The sequence below is a fragment of the Urocitellus parryii genome, chromosome 8 (assembly GCF_045843805.1).
Source record: "Urocitellus parryii isolate mUroPar1 chromosome 8, mUroPar1.hap1, whole genome shotgun sequence".
Lineage (NCBI taxonomy): Eukaryota > Metazoa > Chordata > Mammalia > Rodentia > Sciuridae > Urocitellus > Urocitellus parryii.
The window spans coordinates 27,988,973-28,007,605 of NC_135538.1; the positions used below are offsets into that span (position 1 = coordinate 27,988,973).

General features: G+C 38.6%; 1 protein-coding gene across 4 annotated transcripts in view; it reads left to right on the top strand.

The window, feature by feature from the left end:
* Map3k5 (mitogen-activated protein kinase kinase kinase 5) overlaps nt 1–18,633 on the top strand; it is a 203,065-nt gene that overhangs the window by 178,026 nt on the left and 6,406 nt on the right. For all 4 annotated transcript variants that reach the window (XM_026391862.2, XM_026391861.2, XM_026391864.2 and 1 more), the window contains 3 exons: nt 1,012–1,197; nt 4,530–4,635; nt 13,942–14,185. In XM_026391862.2, coding sequence (XP_026247647.1) covers nt 1,012–1,197; nt 4,530–4,635; nt 13,942–14,185 — 536 coding nt within the window. The remainder of the gene's footprint in view (nt 1–1,011; nt 1,198–4,529; nt 4,636–13,941; nt 14,186–18,633) is intronic.

Consider the following 18,633-nt stretch of genomic DNA (forward strand, 5'->3'; position numbering starts at 1 on the left):
AATTTTCATCACTCGGTTGAGGAATTTAATGATGCAGTAAGAAAATGTACAATATGAGATAGAAATGAATATAATAAAAATCTTGTTGTTTCTTAAAGTTAAATAAGGACAAATTCTGTATCTTCTTTACAAAAGCAATGTGCTTTGCTCCGAGTTAAAAAAAAAAATTAAATTTGAGAGAGGGGATTTGTAGAAATATTGTATTCTATGTTTAATATGTAAAATAGTCCATTGGCCCATTCTTCTAACAGAGTGCCTCATTGATGGGTAATGAATGGTTTAAAGAAGGGAGTGTGAGACAAACATGCCCACTGGCCCCCCCCACACACGTGAAATTGACTTGCTTTAGGGAGGTTAAAGTACCAGGAGCACATTGTAGTAGGTACACAAAGCAATAAGACACTTAGACTCTCAAGGAGTTCCAACCACAGTCCCTGACTGAGCTGAATTCCAACCAGAGGGACTTCAAGGTCCAGGAGTCTGCACATCTTTTCTTTGGCTCGGCTGCTGTTGGTCCTCTTGTGGGCATTTCTGTTTCTGTGTGCTTCTCTCCTTCCACCCTGTTGTCATTCCCAACATTATTACTTTCTCTTCCTTTCTGATAATTGGATACATTCATGACCCTATTTTATGACATCTCTATGGGTTGACTTTAAGATCCTGTGGCCCATTGCCTGAATCTCCCTTAAGTTCTCAATTATAATTTCTGAGAACAAGGCTCACATTGACTCAGCCTGCCCCTATTTGGTTAAAGCTTTGTACATCTGACTGTATCCTAGCTACTGGTGAGTGTGAGGAGTAAGTGCCCATTCTCCCAAAGTCTGATTTCTTCTTGATGGCAGGAGCAAGGTGGTAATGGTGGCTGAGAGGGGCTGTAGAGCTCAAAATGTGATCTTTTGCTTTAATGGGTAGCCCTTTGGAGCCCAGTTCTTCTCAGAAAGGACTGTAGAAGTGGTGTGTCTGTGGCTGATGTGTCTAGCACAGTGTGACTGAAATATTTTTTATTCACAGGGGCCTGAAGAACCTAAACTAAAATGGGAACACATCACAACCCTCGTCACAAGCCTCAGAGAGTTTGTGAGGTCCACTGACCGAAAAATCATAGCCACCACGCTGTCAAAGCTGAAATTAGAGCTGGATTTTGACAGCCATGGCATCAGCCAAGTGCAAGTGGTCCTCTTTGGATTCCAAGATGCCGTAAGTGTAACTTTAAATTTTGTTTTTTAATTGGTGGAGAAGGACACAAGACCTTTTTATTTTTATTTAGTTATTTGTATGTGTTGCTAAGGATTGAACCCAATGCCTCACATGTGCTAGGCAAGTACTCTACTACTGAGCTACAACCCTAGCCTAAAGTGTAACTTTTTGTCAGTGGTTTGCCACAAACTCTGTTAACATTAGTCATAAAAATAGGATAAAATACAGGTTTTAGTATTTTTTCAATAATTTCAATGAACTCTGTTCTCTTTGGATGAGAGATATATTTGCCTATCTGCTTGTCTGTAAGTATTGGATTTGTTATTTTGTGCATTAGTATTTCTCAAAGATAAACACACATAAAACTGAATCACCATGGAAAATAGCAAAACTTAGAAACGTTTCCCCTGATTGGACTTTCTTCTTAGGAAATCATGTAGTGGGTCACTATTTACTTTGGTGACTTTAGCAACATAGCACACTGTAGTCATGCAATTTGTAATGCAATACAAGAATTGCCATCTAGTGGCCACTAAGAGCAATTTAACAGTATGCATTGGAATGGTCACTGAACAAAGTCACTTTTTCCTCCCAGTTTTTCTCTGGTTTCTATACAGAGCATTTTGTACATGCTTATTTCATAAGTATCTAGTATGTCCTAGCCAGAAACCTAATTTAGAGTATAGACTATCACTGAGTGAAAATTAATCTACATAATCTAGTGAGAGATTGCTGATTATTCTAAAATTGAGTTGCTATGCAACATAAACTAGAAGACTGATTCAAAACCCTCTGTACATTCTTGGGTAACACTTACATATGGAACTTTATGCCCAAATCAGCATAAGCCACTCCCCAAAGACCCTTACATGGTGTAGGAGAAAGAAATAAGAGAGTTCTTCATAGTACCTGTAACATAAATTTGGAAGCAGGCTGTAGAATATTATTTAAATTCTAGAAATTAATTCACTCGAATGTATTTGTTGCTTCTATGTAGAAGGTGCCTTGATAGTTGCATTTGGAGCATCAAATGATGCCTCATTTGAAACTAAATGATGATCTATCTCTGAAACACTGTATAAGCCACTGGGTCCTTGTGCTAAATGGGGAGCAGGGAAAAGAGTTGCAGAAAATGGAAACCATTGGCAAAGCCTACCACTAATACTAGATGTTGAAGGCATGCTTACACTGCAACTGGGGAAACACCGCCATCTGTAAATAGAGTGAAATCATTTAGCTAATTTGCACTTGCCCACATATTTGGCTGCTAGCCTAGAGGTTGGAAATCAAATTGGCTGTAGAATTCAGACTGAGAATTCTCTAGTTTTAATCCTGAGCCTCAAGCCCAGGGGGACTCCCAGATAAACACATACTCACCCCCACTTTCACTAACTTACTGTTTAGCATTAGAATGAATCCAAAGAATGGACCCTCTGTAATATGCTGCATAATGACGACCCTATGAGAAGCAGGTCATGTTTATAAAGCATCCCTTGTCCACCATGTGTATGGCTCCTGAGGGAAATATTATGGATTAGTGTATTAATCAGCTTTCTGTCACTATAATAAATAAGTCAACTTATAAGAAGGAAGGTTTATTTTGGCGCAGTTTCAGATATTTCAGTCCATGGTAACTTGGCCCTGATACTTTGGGCCTGTGGCAGCAACAGTACATCACAGTGGGAGCGCATGATGGAGGAGGCCTGTTGATCTTATGGCAGCCAGGGAGTAAAGAGAGGAAGGGGTGGGACCCCCCAAATCCCCTTCAAGGGCACAACCTCAGTGACCTAACTTCTTTCTACTATGTCCCACTTGCTAAAAGTTTTACCATCTCCCAGTAGTGCCATAGGCTGGTGACTAAGCCTTTAATATATGGTCCTGTGGGGGACAGTCAAGACCCAAGCCATAGCAGTTAGTGTTATTCTAATTAGTCAAATAAGCAGGTTAAGTGCTTTAAAGAAATGAAGGTACCAGGACAAACTCAGTCCCATAATAAGTGGGATCCTGGCAATGGTTCATTTCCTTGGGAATAGCTACTATGAGGAAGTTCTCAAACTGACTTCCTTGAAAACTGGGGGATTCTGATGATGATGGACCAAGGGAAGCTGTTGGCATGCATTTGTACTCAGGTACCATCTCCTAGTTTCTGCTGAGGTTCTATCTAACCAGAGCCTGTTGGGGAAATAGCCTCTTTCCTTAGAGGCCTTTGTCAACCAGCAAATAGTGGACTTAATCCAAACTTGAGTTAGGCCTAAGACTTATGGAAAAAGGGTGTTTTTAAAACGATTATGCACATAGTATATACATACAATGGAATACTGTACAGCCTTTAAAATAAGGAAATTCTGACACACTGCTACTACTTTGGGTGCACCTTGAGGATATGATGCCAAGTGAAAGGAGCTAGTCACAAAAGGCCAAATACTGTATGATTCCTCTTGTAGGAGGTGCTTCCAGTTTCAAACTCTTGGGAACAGAAAGTACAATGGTGGTTTGCAGGAAGTATTAGGGGTTTGGGAACTTACTGTTTAGTGGGTTTAGAGTATAGTTTTGCAAGTTGAGAAAAGTTCTGAGAGTAGATGGTGGTGATGGTAGCAAAACAATGTGAAAGTACTTAATGCACTGATGATACACTTAAAAACAGTTATGATGGTAAATTTTATGTGTATTTTATTACAGTTTTTTTAAGGGACAGAAAGGTAACACACATATTTATTTCAGTGTCTAAATGTGTATAGCATTACCAGTTATCATGAAAAGATATTCCTACAATAAAGATTTTTTATGTGAATTGGCTTTCTGGAATAGTCTACCAGATTATTCTCCTTGTTTATGTTTACACAGGCATAAACAACAGTGGAAAGGAAACAAGATATGCACTGTACCAAACCTATAGGTAGCACATAAAATGCTAATTTCTCCCCTTTGCTTATTTTTCCAAATCACCATAGTACGGGGAAGTGCTTGACTATGTTAAGCAGTAATTCTAAGATTTAGGGATGGCATTTATTTTTATTTACTATCCCAGGGCTCTCTTTTCCTCTTTTACCTCCTCCACCACCCATTCTGCAGCTGCAAATTCTAAGTCCCAAAGAAGCCACATTGCCATTTGGCCAGTTTTCCTTCTATTTAAATAACTTATTTGCTTACATGGGGCTTAATCAACTTTAATTTGAAGTGGCAGTTTTTAATTTGTCTTCTATTAGCATGACGAAATTTATAATTCGAAGTGAAGAAAACTTTTTGTTATTTTTATAGGTAGAATTTCATCCAAGTGATTGGATCTGCCGGATTATTTGTAGTTAAATATTAGATGTCCCTCTCTTTTCCAGGTCAATAAGGTTCTTCGGAATCATAACATCAAGCCACACTGGATGTTCGCCTTGGACAGCATTATCCGCAAAGCCGTACAGACAGCGATTACCACACTGGTTCCAGGTCAGAAGTGTTTAATTACCCTGTGAATGTTGTCTGCTTGGGTATTTTAGACTACCATTTATCTGTCATTTCTGATATCTCCTTGGTGCTTTTAAAACCATGGTTGCCTTTTGTTTTAAAAATATCATTTCAAAACCACCAAATAACTTTCATCCAGTGCATGCAACCTGAGCAATGCTGCACCAAGGAGAGAGTTAAGTGTGAATGAGGAAGTTTTGCTCTCCTGTCTTTAAAAAACATGTTTGGGTTTTTGTGGGCCAGGGGAAGAAAGAAAGATAGAAAAATATAAAGTAACCTAAATAAATATGCATTTTAATGTACCTGTGTCCACAAATACATCCCAATACCATTTTTTACCAGTGTTTCCCAAATTGACCAATGCTTGAACAATGCAAAGAGCTCTTTAAAATCATAGCTCTGAGAGGCTGAGGCAGGAGGATCGCAGGTTGAAAGCCAGCCTCAGCAATTTAGCAAGGACCTAAGCAACTTACTGAGACCGTGTCTCAAAATAATAAAATGGCCTAGGAATGTGGCTCAGTGGTTAAGCATCCCTGGGTTCACCCCTGGTATTACAGTTCTCAGAACATGTCAGACTAAATGAGAATCTGCTGGAGATAAGACCCAGGAATTGGATTTTTTTAAAGTTTTATTCTTTTAGAGCAGTTTTTGGTTCACAGCAAAATTGAGAGGAAGGTACAAAGATTTCCCATATACCATCTTCTTCCACACATGCATAGTCTCCCCCAAAATCAACCTTCCCCACCAGAGTAGCACATTTATTACAACTGATGAACCTATATTATCACCCGGAGTCCATAGTTTGCATTAGGGTTCACCCTTAGTGGTGTACATTCTCAGAGTTTGGACAAATGTATAATGGCATGTATCCAGCATTGCCATAGCCTTAAAAAATCCTGTGTGCTCCACCTAGAGGAATCTGATTTTATTACAGCTCTCAGGTCTTTTTTTTTCCTTCTATACAAATTTTTTAAATCAGTGCATTATTGTTATACATAGTAGTTGGGTTCATTTTGACAAAATCATACATGTGTGGAATTTAACTGACTCCCTTTTAGTCCCCAGTGACCCCTTTTTTCCTCCCCTCCTCTCTCCACCTATTCTTCCTCTACTCTATTGGTTTTCCTTTTAATTACTTATTGACTTTTAATTGATGTTTTGTAGATACACATAAAGGTGGAATTCGCTGTGGTGTGTGTGTGTGTGTGTGTGTGTGTGTGTGTGTGTGTGTGTGTGTATACCTCATATATTTTTTTCAAGTTCATTCCACATTTCCTCCCCTTTTCCATCCCTCCTTCCTCCCTCTTATTCTCCTCCTCCACTGATCTTCCCTGTATCTTTATGATATACAACCCCCTTTTCTTCTTTTTCCCCTTATTTGTACTCGCTTCCACATAGGAGAGAAGTATACAAAAGTGCAGGCCCCAGGACAGGAGGGATGTTGAGCAAAGGTCTGTTTTAGGGAGAGGGGACATTTGGCCCTTGATTTCCTGAGTTTGGCTTATTTTACTTAGCATGATAGTCTACAATTCCCTCCATTTACCAACAAATGCCATCATTTCATTCTTTATGACTGAGTAAAACTCTATTTTATATATTTACCACATTTTCTTAATCCCTTTATCTATCGACAGACACTTGGACTGGTTCCATAACCTAACTATTGTGAATTGTGCTGCTATAAGCATTGATCTCAGGTCATTTTGATGTACAGCCAAATGGAAATCACTGGCCTAGACATAGCCCCAGCTATATCTGCAGTGAGATACAAAATGGGTAGCATTGATGGAATGAAACTTTATGGAGTGAGGAGTTAGTCTGTCCATTAATAAAAAGCTTTAAGTAAAGCTCTTCTACCTTATATGTGTATGGTGGGAGGGTAGATAGAGAAGTACATTATGGATTTCTAGATATATAAATCTATTTATAGATGACATATATACACATATATGAAACATTTTATTGTCCTAATTTGTACCTATACTATAAAGTATTCTAAAATAGAAATTTAAAAGAATAAGATGAGTGTTATATGTAATAGTTATACATAATAGTTGTATTTAATTCAAAGTATTTATAAATGGTATACCAGTTCATATCAGTCCCTTCAAGTTGTAGAATTTCCTTTTTTTTCAGAATACCTTGTTTGACTTGAGAGTGAAGATACCAACCTGGCTCAGTTTTTATATTAAATATTAGTAAAGAGTGATAACATTAGTAATGTTAGAAAGACACATAAGTAGAAGTTCTAATAACCCTGAATCTTTCCCCTCTCCCTAGAACAGACCTTCATCCCGCTTCCTTCCTGTCCTGGGGCTTGTGCTTTGCATAGTTCAGTGTTCTGCTTATGATTGATTGATTGGTGGTACTGGGGATTGAACCCAAGGGCACTTCACCACTGAGCTACATACCTATGCTTTTTTAACTTTTAAGTGGCTGAAACTGACCTCCAACTTGTGATCCTCCTGCCTCAGCTTCCTGAGTTGTGGGGATTACAGGCATATGCCACCATCCCTGGCTTAAGTTCTCAGTTCAAAAGGCACCTCCTTAGAGCGTCCTGACCTGCAGCCAAATCTAAAGTCATTCCCTCTCCTTGAAAATGGTTTTCACCCAGTTGTGACACTTAACTGCCATCTGAAACTACTTTTTATTTCTAGTTTACATGACTGTTGTCCTCACTAGAAAGTAATCATGTCTGTTTTATGTTATTCTGTGGCTAGTATTCTATCCAGCATGATACATAGAAAACAGTAGGTCCTCTGATAAATATTTGATTGAAACAATAACTGCGTTTCACCTGCTTATAACAAATTAGGATGGAAAGTATGAGTAACTTAGGAAAAAATTCAAGAGAGGCTTTGAAACACATGCTTAGCAGTTAGGTATACACCTAAGAAATTCATGCTTAAGGAAGTCAACTGTACTTATATTTAGATGATTTATCATTCCATTAAGCCTTGACATAGGGAATGTACTATAGAGGGGTGTGTCTTGAAAGACTCCAGATAAAGGGGAATAGGTGTAGATCCCTGAAAGGGGCAGGTAGAGGCCATGAGTGAAGCATTAAGGATGTCTAAAAGAGAGAGGGATTATATTTTGAAATATCTGAGTAGCACATGAATGATTTGGTGATTTAAAAAAACAACTTAGTGCTGATTACTTAAATGCTGTGTGGTATCCTGGAATAGAAAAAGAATATTAGTAAAAAACTGGAAAAATCAGAGCAAAGTCTGCAGCTTAGTGAAGGCATTGTGCCAAGTTTAATTTCTTGGTTTTGAGGAATATACCATAGTTATACCAGATGTATTAGATAGAGCCAGAGATTATATACCAGGTTTTTTTTTTTTTTTTTTTGTGTGTGTGTGTGTGTGTGTGTGCTTTCTTTGCAGTATTTCTGTAAATCTAAAATTCTTCCAAAACAAAACAATTAAAAAGTAAAAGGAACTGGTGATCACACTGTGGGGGAAGCTGTGAAGCTACGGAGGGCCCCAGGGAGAATGTGGCGGGGAGCTCTCCTCGTGGGCGTCCTGGGCTGCACACTGCTGTACAAACAAGCCTGCGCGGAACAGGGCACATTCTCTGTGGGACGTGCCAGCTAAAGAAAGTTGTCTTTCCACCAGGAAATTGGTTTTCTTGAGGCTACTAAGAATTTCTGATTTTGATTGGAGGTACTGTTTGACAGCTTTTTTCTTTTAAAGTGGAAAATTTTAGTGGAGAATTACATGGAAAAGGTACTTTTTAAAAATTTCTCTCAGGGTAGGGCAAGCCAATATACATTATCTACCCCAGTATGAAAGTGGTGGAATATGTGGACAAGATGAAGTGATTTCAATCAATTTTCCAAATGGCCTAAAGATTTTGTTTCACAATTTAAGTGCAAAGAAACTATTATATATAAAATGAGTGTCTTCAGCCCGGTGTGGTGGTGCACACCTCTCATACCAGCATCTTGGGAGGTTGAAGCAGGAGGATCGCAAGTTCAAAGCCAGCCAGGATGGGGGAAGAGGGCTTATTATGGGAATTGGCTCATATGATTATGGAAGCCAAGAGGCCCCGTGATTTGTTGTCTGTAGAGTGGAGAAGAAAGCAAGCCAGGGTATAGTTCACTCCAAGTCTAAACGCCTGAAAAACCAAGGAAGCTATTGCTGGAACTCCCTGTCAGAGGTTGAAGGCCTGAGACCCAGGAGCACTGATGCCTGAGAGCAGGAGAGACAGATGTTCCAGGTCAAGAAAAGAGAGAATTAGCACTTCCTCTACTTCATCTATTCAGTGCACATGTAAATCACACATGGAACTAGATCTGTGCCTGAGGTCTTGTAAGATACTTTTAGCTGTATTAAATGGCACTTGTCATTCCATGTTATCTTTGTGCATGCTCCTAGGACTCTTCTGTACATTTATCCACTTTTTTTAAATCTTTTTTTTTAGATGTTGATGGACTTTTATTTTTTATTTTTTTAAAGAGAGAGAGAGAGAGAGAGAGAGAGAGAGAGAGAGAGTTTTTTAATATTTATTTTCTAGTTTTTGGTGGACACAACATCTTTATTTTATTTTTTATGTGGTGCTGAGGATCGAACCCACCGCCCCCATGCATGCCAGGCGAGCACGTTACCACTTGAGCCACATTCCCAACCCGCTGGACTTTTGTTTTTTATTAAATTACTTATTTATTCTAATTTGTTATAAACGATGGCAGAATGCATATTATACATAGAGCACAATTTTTCAATTCACTGATTTTACACAAAGTTTTTCACACCATTCGTGGATGGACTTTTATTTTATTCTTTCATTTACTTATATGTGGTGCTGAGAATCGAACCCAGTGCCTCACACATGCTAGGCAAGCACTCTACCACTGAGCCACACCCTCAGCCCATTGTTCATTAGTCTTATTTCTACTTTAGTGTTACTTCCTTGAGGACCGGGACCAGATGTTCTGTTTCACAGGCATATTTTACAGTGTCTACACTGATGATATGTACTCAGGGAGCCACCCCCAAAAGACCAAAACAGGCAGACATTGCATTAGCTTATAATTTTCTACTTTTCAAATTATTTGAAAGAATTTTTGTAGTCATTTGTACATATATGAAATGATAATTTAAAGGATATGGAGTTAAGGGATATTTAATATAAATAAACATCAAAAAAATTTCCTCCTAAAAAGTGAGATTATAATCAACAGAACTCTAAAACTTTTGAATAATTACCAAAAAAAAACAGTTTAGAAACTGTGAATGAAACTTAAGAATAATTTTAGAAAATTTTCAAAGTCCTAATCTTCTAACTTAACCTAGAATTATATTATTTTAAATTTTTGAGGAAATACAATCCTAATAGGGTAACTCTTTCATTCTACCAAGATTTTTTTTTTGAATGCTTAACAACAAGTTCTTGGTTTACAAAACTAAATACCTTCTGCTATATAGATAAATTAGGAAATGGAATAAAGGGCATAAAGATTAGAAAATGAAGGAAATGGGATTTGGGGAAAAGAGGAGATAAAGTGGAAAGCAGAGTAAAGGTAAAGTGTGGTTAGTCTAAGAGCTAAGGAGTAAGAATGTAGAGAAACTGGAAATATTGTGCACTGGAAATCAGGGGGTAAATGTGTAGCCCCTGTGGAAGACAGCCAGTTGTGGTCCAGTAATTCTTTTTCTGGGTATGTATTCAAAAGAACTAAAAACAGGATCTCAGTTACTGCATACCCATGTTCATAGCAGCATATTTATAACAGCCAAAAGGTGGAAGCAACCCAAGTATCTGTCACCAAATGAATGGATAAACAAAAGGTGGTAAATAAATTCAGTGGAATATTATGGAGCCTTAAAAAGGGAAGAAATTCTGACACAGGTTGCAACATGGATGACCACTGAAGACATGTGAAGTGAAATAAGCCAGTCACAGAAAGACAGATACTGTGTGATTCCACTCATAGGATGCACCTGGAGTAGTCAAATTCATAGAAACAGAAAGTAGAATGGTAGTTCCCAGGACTGGGGGGAGGAGGAAATAGGGAGTTATTGTATGATGGGTGTTGAGTTTCTGTTATGCAAAATGAGACAGGTTGCCCAACCATGTGAATATACTTAATACTACAGAACTGTGTGCTTAGGAATGGTCAAGATGGTAAATTTTATGTTATGTTATTTATTGATTTTTGGCACTGGGGGTTGAACTTAGAAGTGCTTAACCCCTGAGCCACATTCCCAGTCCTTTATTTTTTTATTTTGAGACAGAGTCTCATTAAGTTGCTTACGGTCTCATTGAGGCTGGCTTTGAATTTGCAATCTTCCTGCCTCAGCCTCCCAAGCCACTGGGATTATAGATGTGTGTCACCGTGCCCAGTGTATGTTATACATTTTTAAAAGCTGCAGTAAAGCACTTCTTTTTTAATTTAGTGAAAGAGATAAACCTGGCTCTGGGGACACTCTAGTTTTTGTTATGAGCAAAAGCTGAGGAGTTAGATTGTTAGATTTTCAGTTCCTGCCCAACAGGCATATCCAGGACCTTCTGAATATAACAGGATTGGGGCCAGAAGGGTGGAGTTTGTCATTACACCTTACAGGTACTCAACTTTTTTTTTTTTTTTTTTTTTTTGATGGTGCTGGAGATTGAACCTGGGGCCTTGTGCATGAGAGGCAAGCGCTCTATCAACTGAGCTATATCCCCAGCCTAGTACTTTCTAGATGAATGAGAGTAAGAAAAAAGGTGAAGGATAGAATCCCAGGTTTGGCTTGTCTGGGGACAGCAGTAAACAAAATAGCTATGAGAAGAAAAGCAGCAGGTGAAGATTTAAAGGGCTAGCGCTGTACACCTGTACACGGGTCAGGTAGGTGAAGACAGAACAGTTACCTAGAGGACCTGCCTGCAGGCCTTCAGTGACCCTGCTGTCGTAGCCGGACTGGAGTGATGGGATGGGGTTTTCCACTGCTCCTGTTGCACTCCCCTCCTCCACACAGGTTCTTTTTTTGACCATTTTTTTTCTCTTTCCCTGTTTTTTATCATAGTTGTGCATAATGGTTAGCTGTTACATATTCACACATGCACATAAAGTAATAATATATTTAAGCCAATATCATTCCCCAGTACTTCCTGCCTCTCTACCCACTCTCACCCCTTGGTCCCTTTTCTTTGCTGGTCTCCCTTTGATTTTCTTTTTCTTTTTTTTTAATTAATTTTGTTTTAAATTTCCCTTTGATTTTTCATGAGATCCCTGCCTCTCCACTCTCCTTTTTCTTTTTCCTCTCTAGCTTATACATCTGACAGAAAACATTTGACCCTTGGCCTTCTGATTTGGGCTTATTTTGCTTCACATAATGATCTCTAGTTTCATTCATTTTCCTACAAATAACCTAATTTCTTTCTTCTTTATGGCTGAATAAAACTCCATTGTGCATGTATACCACAGTTTCTTTATCCATTCATCCAATGATGGACACCTAGACTGGTTTCATAGTTTGGCTATTGTGGGTTGTTCTGCTGTAAACGTAGATATACATGTATCACTGTAGTATGATGACTGTAATTCTTTAAGATATATACTGAGGAGTGGTATTGCTAGGTCACCTGGTGGTTCCATGCCTACTCTTTTGAGGAACTTCCATGATGATTTCCTTAGTGGTTATGCTAATTTACAATTCTACCAGCAGTGTAAAAGTGTTCCTTTTTCTCCACATCCTCTCCAGCATTTATTATTATTTGTATTCCTGATGACTGCCATTCTGACTGGTATGAGATGAAATCTCAGTGTAGTAATTTCTAATGATGTTGGATATTTTTCATATATTTGTTGGCCGTTTGTATTTGTTCATTTGAGAAGTGTCTGTCTGATTCACTTGCCAATATATTGGTTAGGTTATTTGGGAGGTTTTTGTTAACTTTTCTGTGATCTTTATATATTCTAGACATTATTCCTCTGTCAGAAGAATAGATAGCAAAGTTTTTCTCCCATTCTGTAGGTTCTCTTTTCACATTCTTATTTCCTTTTGTGCAGAAGCTTTTAAATTTGATGTCATCCCATTTATTAAATCTGGGCATTTTATTTCCTGAGCCTAAGGGATTTTATTAAGAAAGTCTTTGCCTGTACCTATATGCTAGAGTATTGGCCCTGTGATCCTTCTAGGAGTTGCATAGTTTCTGGTCTAATTCTTAAGTCCCATCCATTTTGAGTTGATTTTGTGCAGGGTGAGGGATAAGGGTCTAATTTCATTCTTCTACATATGGATGGATAACCAATTTTCTCAGCACCATTTGTTAAAAAGGCTATCTTTTTTTCCAATGTTTTTGGCACCTTTATCAAGGATCAGATGACTTTAAATATTCACACAGTTTCTTTTTTTTTTCTTTTCTTTTTTTTGGTGGTGCTGGGGATTGAACCCAGGACCTTATGTTTGTGAGGTAAGCACTTTACCAACTGAGCTGTATCCCCAGCCCTCACACAATTTCTTAACCTGTGGTTCATGGACTCTTGGGAAGGCTTTAGGAAGTGTGTATATAGCTAACAATTCTAGGTAAAATGTTTTATGGATGTATTTTTCTTTGGGGAGAGTTTCTCTGACTTTCACCAGGTTCTTAGTGGTTTCTATGATCCAGTAAAAAGTTCCATGTGACAGACCATATGGGTGTCAAAATCAGGGCATTTCTGCCACCCAGATTTCATTTAAATTATTCCTTCTAATGGACCATTAGGAGGAACTAGTTCCCTTGTATTTTAAATGTTATAGGAAAAAACATGGTATTTACTTTTGTCTCTATAATCTCTGTACATTTCACTTTCCTTATTTCTAAGCAAGTTAATGGTTTCCGGATATTGCCAGGTGTGATGGCACACGCCTATAATCCGAACTTCTCAAGAGACTCAGGCAGGAGGATCACAAGTTCAAGGCCAACCTGGGCAATAAAGGGATTCTTGTCTCCAAAAAAAAAGGGGGGGGGAGGGATTGCCAGGTAGTAAAAATGAATTTCATTTGCATAAGCATTTAAAAATTTTTTTCTTAGTAGGTTTTTATGTCATTTTCTGTTTTTCAGATTTTAGCCTTTATCTACGATGTGAACATTCTTTTGTTTGAATTAAGTCATTCTGAGTTTCTACAGCCTGTAAATTTTATATATTCATTGGCAGAACAAATCTGAATTAATGCACAGAAATCCTTACTTTTAGAGGAGCTGTTTGGAATGCATATCTTATAGCTTGTGGGATGATTGATATTCATATCTTAAGACAGGAAGGCAACGAGTCCTGCTTTATTGACTCTATTTGTTGATTAACTCTGTTGTGCCAAACAGAACTGAGGCCACATTTTAGCCTGGCATCTGAGAGTGATACTGCCGATCCTGAAGACCTGGATGTAGAAGATGACCATGAGGAACCACCTTCAAATCAAACTGTCCGTAGAGCCCAGGCTGTCATTGAAGACGCTGTGGCTACCTCAGGGGTGAGCACACTCAGCTCCACTGTGTCCCACGATTCCCAGAGCGCTCACCGATCACTGAACGTACAGCTTGGAAGGATGAAGATAGAAACTAACAGGTAGGTCCCCTGGAAGCTGAGTGTGTTTTTGATCAACTTTAAAAGCCTGATCTAAAAAAAAAAAATAAAAGTTATTGGTAATTTTTTTTAAAAAAGCCTGATCCACAGGACATACAAAATATGATTCCTTTATCTCATTCATGCATGTACACTTGATTAAATGCCTTTCTTTATAAAAGTAGTCTCTTTTGCCGGATACCACTTTCTGCCCCTCCCATTTCAAGCCTTCTTCAGCACCTTTTGTTGTTGTTGATGATGTTTATTTATTTTTTGGTAGTGCTAGGGATCAATCCCAGAGCCTCATGCAGAAGCTTTTAAATTTGATGTCATCCCATTTATTAAATCTGGCCAGTCTCACACTGCACTACACCCAGACTGATACCATTTCTTCAGTTGGTGCTTTATCTCCAAGTGCACTGAAAATTTCAGAGTAACGAAGTTGCACCCTCCTAGACTGTCTTGCCACCCAAAGACTTAGAGCAGCATGTTCCTTCCCATAGATAGCTGAAAGATACAACAGAGAGCCCACATTCTTGAAAGCCCAGGATTTGGAATATCGAGTTCTTTTAGGAGAAGATTTCTGCTTGAGGGGGCAAAACAAACTTTGCACTTTAGAACATTGAAAAGATGATAGATGAATGCACTTATGATTCCATTCTGTTTTTAATATGCTGTGACATGCCTGGACTGTAATTTGTCTTTGAGAATTTGGTAGCATAGAAACCACACAATCAGGTTTTTAAAAAATTTGTTATATATGACAGCAGATCGCATTATAATTCATATTACACATATGGAGCATATTTTTTCATATTTCTGGTTGTATACAAAGTATGTTCACACCATTTGTGTCTTCATACATCTACTTAGGGAAATGATGTCCATCTCATTCCACCATCTTTTTTATCCACCCCTTGCCCCTCCCTTCCCTTCCCACCCCTCTGATCTATCTAGATTTCATCTCATCTTCACATGCTTCCCCTCTCCCAATCCCACTATGAATCAGCCTCCTTATATCAGAGAAAATATTCGGCATTTGGTTTTTTGGGATTGGCCAACTTCACATAGCATTATATTCTCCACCTTCATCCATTTACCTGCAAATGCCATGATTTTATTATCTTTAAATGCTGAGTAATGTTCAATTTTGTATATATACCAAATTTTCCCTATCCATTCATCTACTGAAGGGCACATGGGTTGGTTCCACAGTTTAGCTATTGTGACTTGTGCTGCAATAAACATTGATGCGGCTGTATCCCTGTAGTATAGTATGCTGTTCCACACGATCAGGTTTTTAAGTGAAGAGTAAATACTTCCTGTTCTTCACAGATGTTGGTACAGTTCAAGGTCTGAATCTTTATGATTTATAGCTTCCTGTACTGGCTACCATTGACACGTGGGAACTGACTTTAGGCTCTGGGTTAACAATGAAAAAAGTTTTTTTTTTTTTTTTTAGTGAATCAGGAAAAGGTGTTCAATATTTAGAAAACTTAGTTAAAAATTCTAGTTCACAAGGATATTAAAAAATCTTATTTCTAGTCATAAGTTCTGGGTTTTTATAAAAATTTTTAATTTTTAAATTTTGAGATAGGGTCCTGCTAAATTGTTGAGGCTGGTGGTGTTGAACTTGGGATCCTCCTGCCTTAGCCTCCTGAGTAGCTGGCAATAGTAGGTGGCAGGCATATGCCACCGTGCTCAGTGAGGTTTTTAAAGTAAAGCTTGGATTCCAAACTTAGTGCAAAATTCATCTGACATTCAGAAACATGAATTTTGGTTGCATGATTTAGTAAATCCATATAGACTCATCTTCCATGATTTACATAGTGACCTTATTTTTTGGTTCTGAGGATTGAACCCAGGGGCATTTAACCACTGCACCACTTCCCTAGTCCTTTATTAAATTTTATTTAAAGACAGGGTCTCACTGAGTTGCGTAGGTCCTCACTAAGTTTCTGAGGCTGGCTTTCAACTGGTGATCCTCTTGCCTCAGCCTCCCAAGCCACTGGGATTACAGGCATGCGCCACTGCTCCTGGTGAAACTTTTTTTAATGAAGGGAAATTGGCTCTCTGACTTCATATCCCAATCTCACACTCAGAAACCCAACTCTTAAAGAACGTGGTTCTTTTCTGAGACTTCATTTAAATCTTGGTGTCCCTCACTCCTCTTCTCAAGCATTAGTCCAGTTCTAACACCCCGTCCATTATAATAAATGCTAACTTTAGTCACTTCTCTTTAGTTTACTGTCACCACTCCCGAGTGGGGCTGTTTTTTGGACCCCTGCTCTGATCTCTGGAGGAGGAGAGTTCCCATGTTGCTGCTTTAGTCCAGCCCTCCTGCCCCTGGCTTCAGGTCAGAATTACACAGATAGTAAAGCTACTTTGTTTACCAAAGAGCTGGTAGATCTGCTCCTCTGGCTCTGAGGCTCTCCTGGACACGCCCTGGCCATGTCAACAGGACCTGCCTCCCCGGGTACAGCTGGATACACACTCCTTCCCCTCTCTCCCTGGCCCGTTTGGTTGACCTCTTGTTCACCACCTGGCACTGCCTTCTGCCTGTCATGCTTGTGCCATCAGCTGTCCCCAAAGGCTGCTCTTCTCCAGCTGCTTTCTTCACATCTTCACATTTCTTTTCTGAAGCTTTCTTGGCCCCAGCTGAAATCCTGCTCCTCAAATCTGCCCATCCCTCTTAGAAGAGTAGGATTTGCCACATGCCCTTACTAAATTCAAGACCAGCCTCAGCGACTGTGAGACCATCTCAAAATAAAAAAATCAAAAGGGGCTGGGGATGGAGCTCACTGATAAAGTGCTCCTGGGTTCAACCCCAGTACCACACACACACACACACACACACACAAAAGGTAAATATGGATAATATCGTAATTGATGAAAAACACTTAAGATAATCACTTTTCTGCATTTTTTGTAATGGCCCACACATTGGTGTGTTTTCTCTAAGTTACAGTTGAATCTGTGAAATCTATAGGAACATTGGCTTCCTTTGTCTTTTTTCAGTAGTGTCTTCCATAGTTTCTCTGTTGCCCTCAGAAAGTAACATGGGCTACAGCATTTGCTTCATGCATGATTTGAAGAAAGGATGGTGATGTAGTACAGGCATTGAATAACTGAAAGCAGGGACCGGTTGTGTGTGTATTGGTCCTTTTAATTTTCATTTGAAAATTGCTTCAAATATAAATGTATGTATATTGTGAAATGAATCTAGAAGATGTGTGTGGTTGCTTTCAGGAAAGGTTGTAGTTCTCGTGTTAAAAAATCTTAAGCTTATGAATTGTGTTGCTATAAACATTGATGTGGCTGCATACCTGTAGTATGCTGTTTTTAAGTCCTTTGATGCCCTTTAGTAGATGAATGGATAAAGAAAATGTGGTATATATACATAATGGAATATTACTCAGCATTTGTAGGTAAATGGATGGAGTTGGAGATTATAATGCTAAGTGAAATAAGCCAATCCCCAAAAACCAAAAGCTGAATGTTTTCTCTGATATAAGGATGCTGATTCATAATAGGGATGGTGGGGGAGCATGGAAGGAATAGACAAACTCTAGATAGGGCAAAGGGGAAGGAAGAGAAGGGACGGGGCATACGGGTAGGAAAGGTGGTAGAATCAGATGGCAGTCATTACTCTAAATACATATATGAAGACATGAATGGTGTGACTCTACTTTGTGTACAACCAGAGACATGAAAAATTGTGCTCTATGTGTGTAATATGAATTGAAATGCATTCTACTGTCATGTAGAACAAACTAGAGTAAACAAATACATTTTTTTTTAAATTTAAGTTTATAATATTTAGGATGATCAGCTGGGCATGGTGGCCCATGTCTATATTCCAGTGGCTGTGGAGGCTGAGGCAGAAGGATTGCAAGCTCAAAGCCAGCCTCAGCAATTTAGCAAGGCCCTATCTCAAAATAAAAAATAAAAAGGACTGGGGATGTGGCTCAGTGGTTAAGTTCTTCTGGGTTCAATCCCCAGTATCAAAAAAAAAAAAAAAAGGTTTTAGGATGATCACTAATGAAGGTAAGTCAGACTTATCTAGCTCTTCATTATTAGAACATCAATAATTCTAAATGGCAAAAACAAAATGTATATTTTATTTCTTTTTAAGAATATGCTTTCAGAAAATGATCTATAAATTTACACACAAGTAGATGGAAGAACATTATTAAACCCCAGTTTGGAAGCAGCTGACTGGTTAGCTGATTTCTCTATCATACAATTCTATCAATTCATCTGAGTTTTTGACCTCACGGAAGATCCTTGCCATACTTTTCTAGAACACAAAGGCAAACAATTACCTTCATTACAAAATATTTCCCTACTAACTGAACCTAAAGTAAAACGAAAACTGGTGGATTGGATATATACTTAAGGTAAATAATTTTAAGAGCTGGATTTGGGACAAATGAGGTGGCCTGTCAATG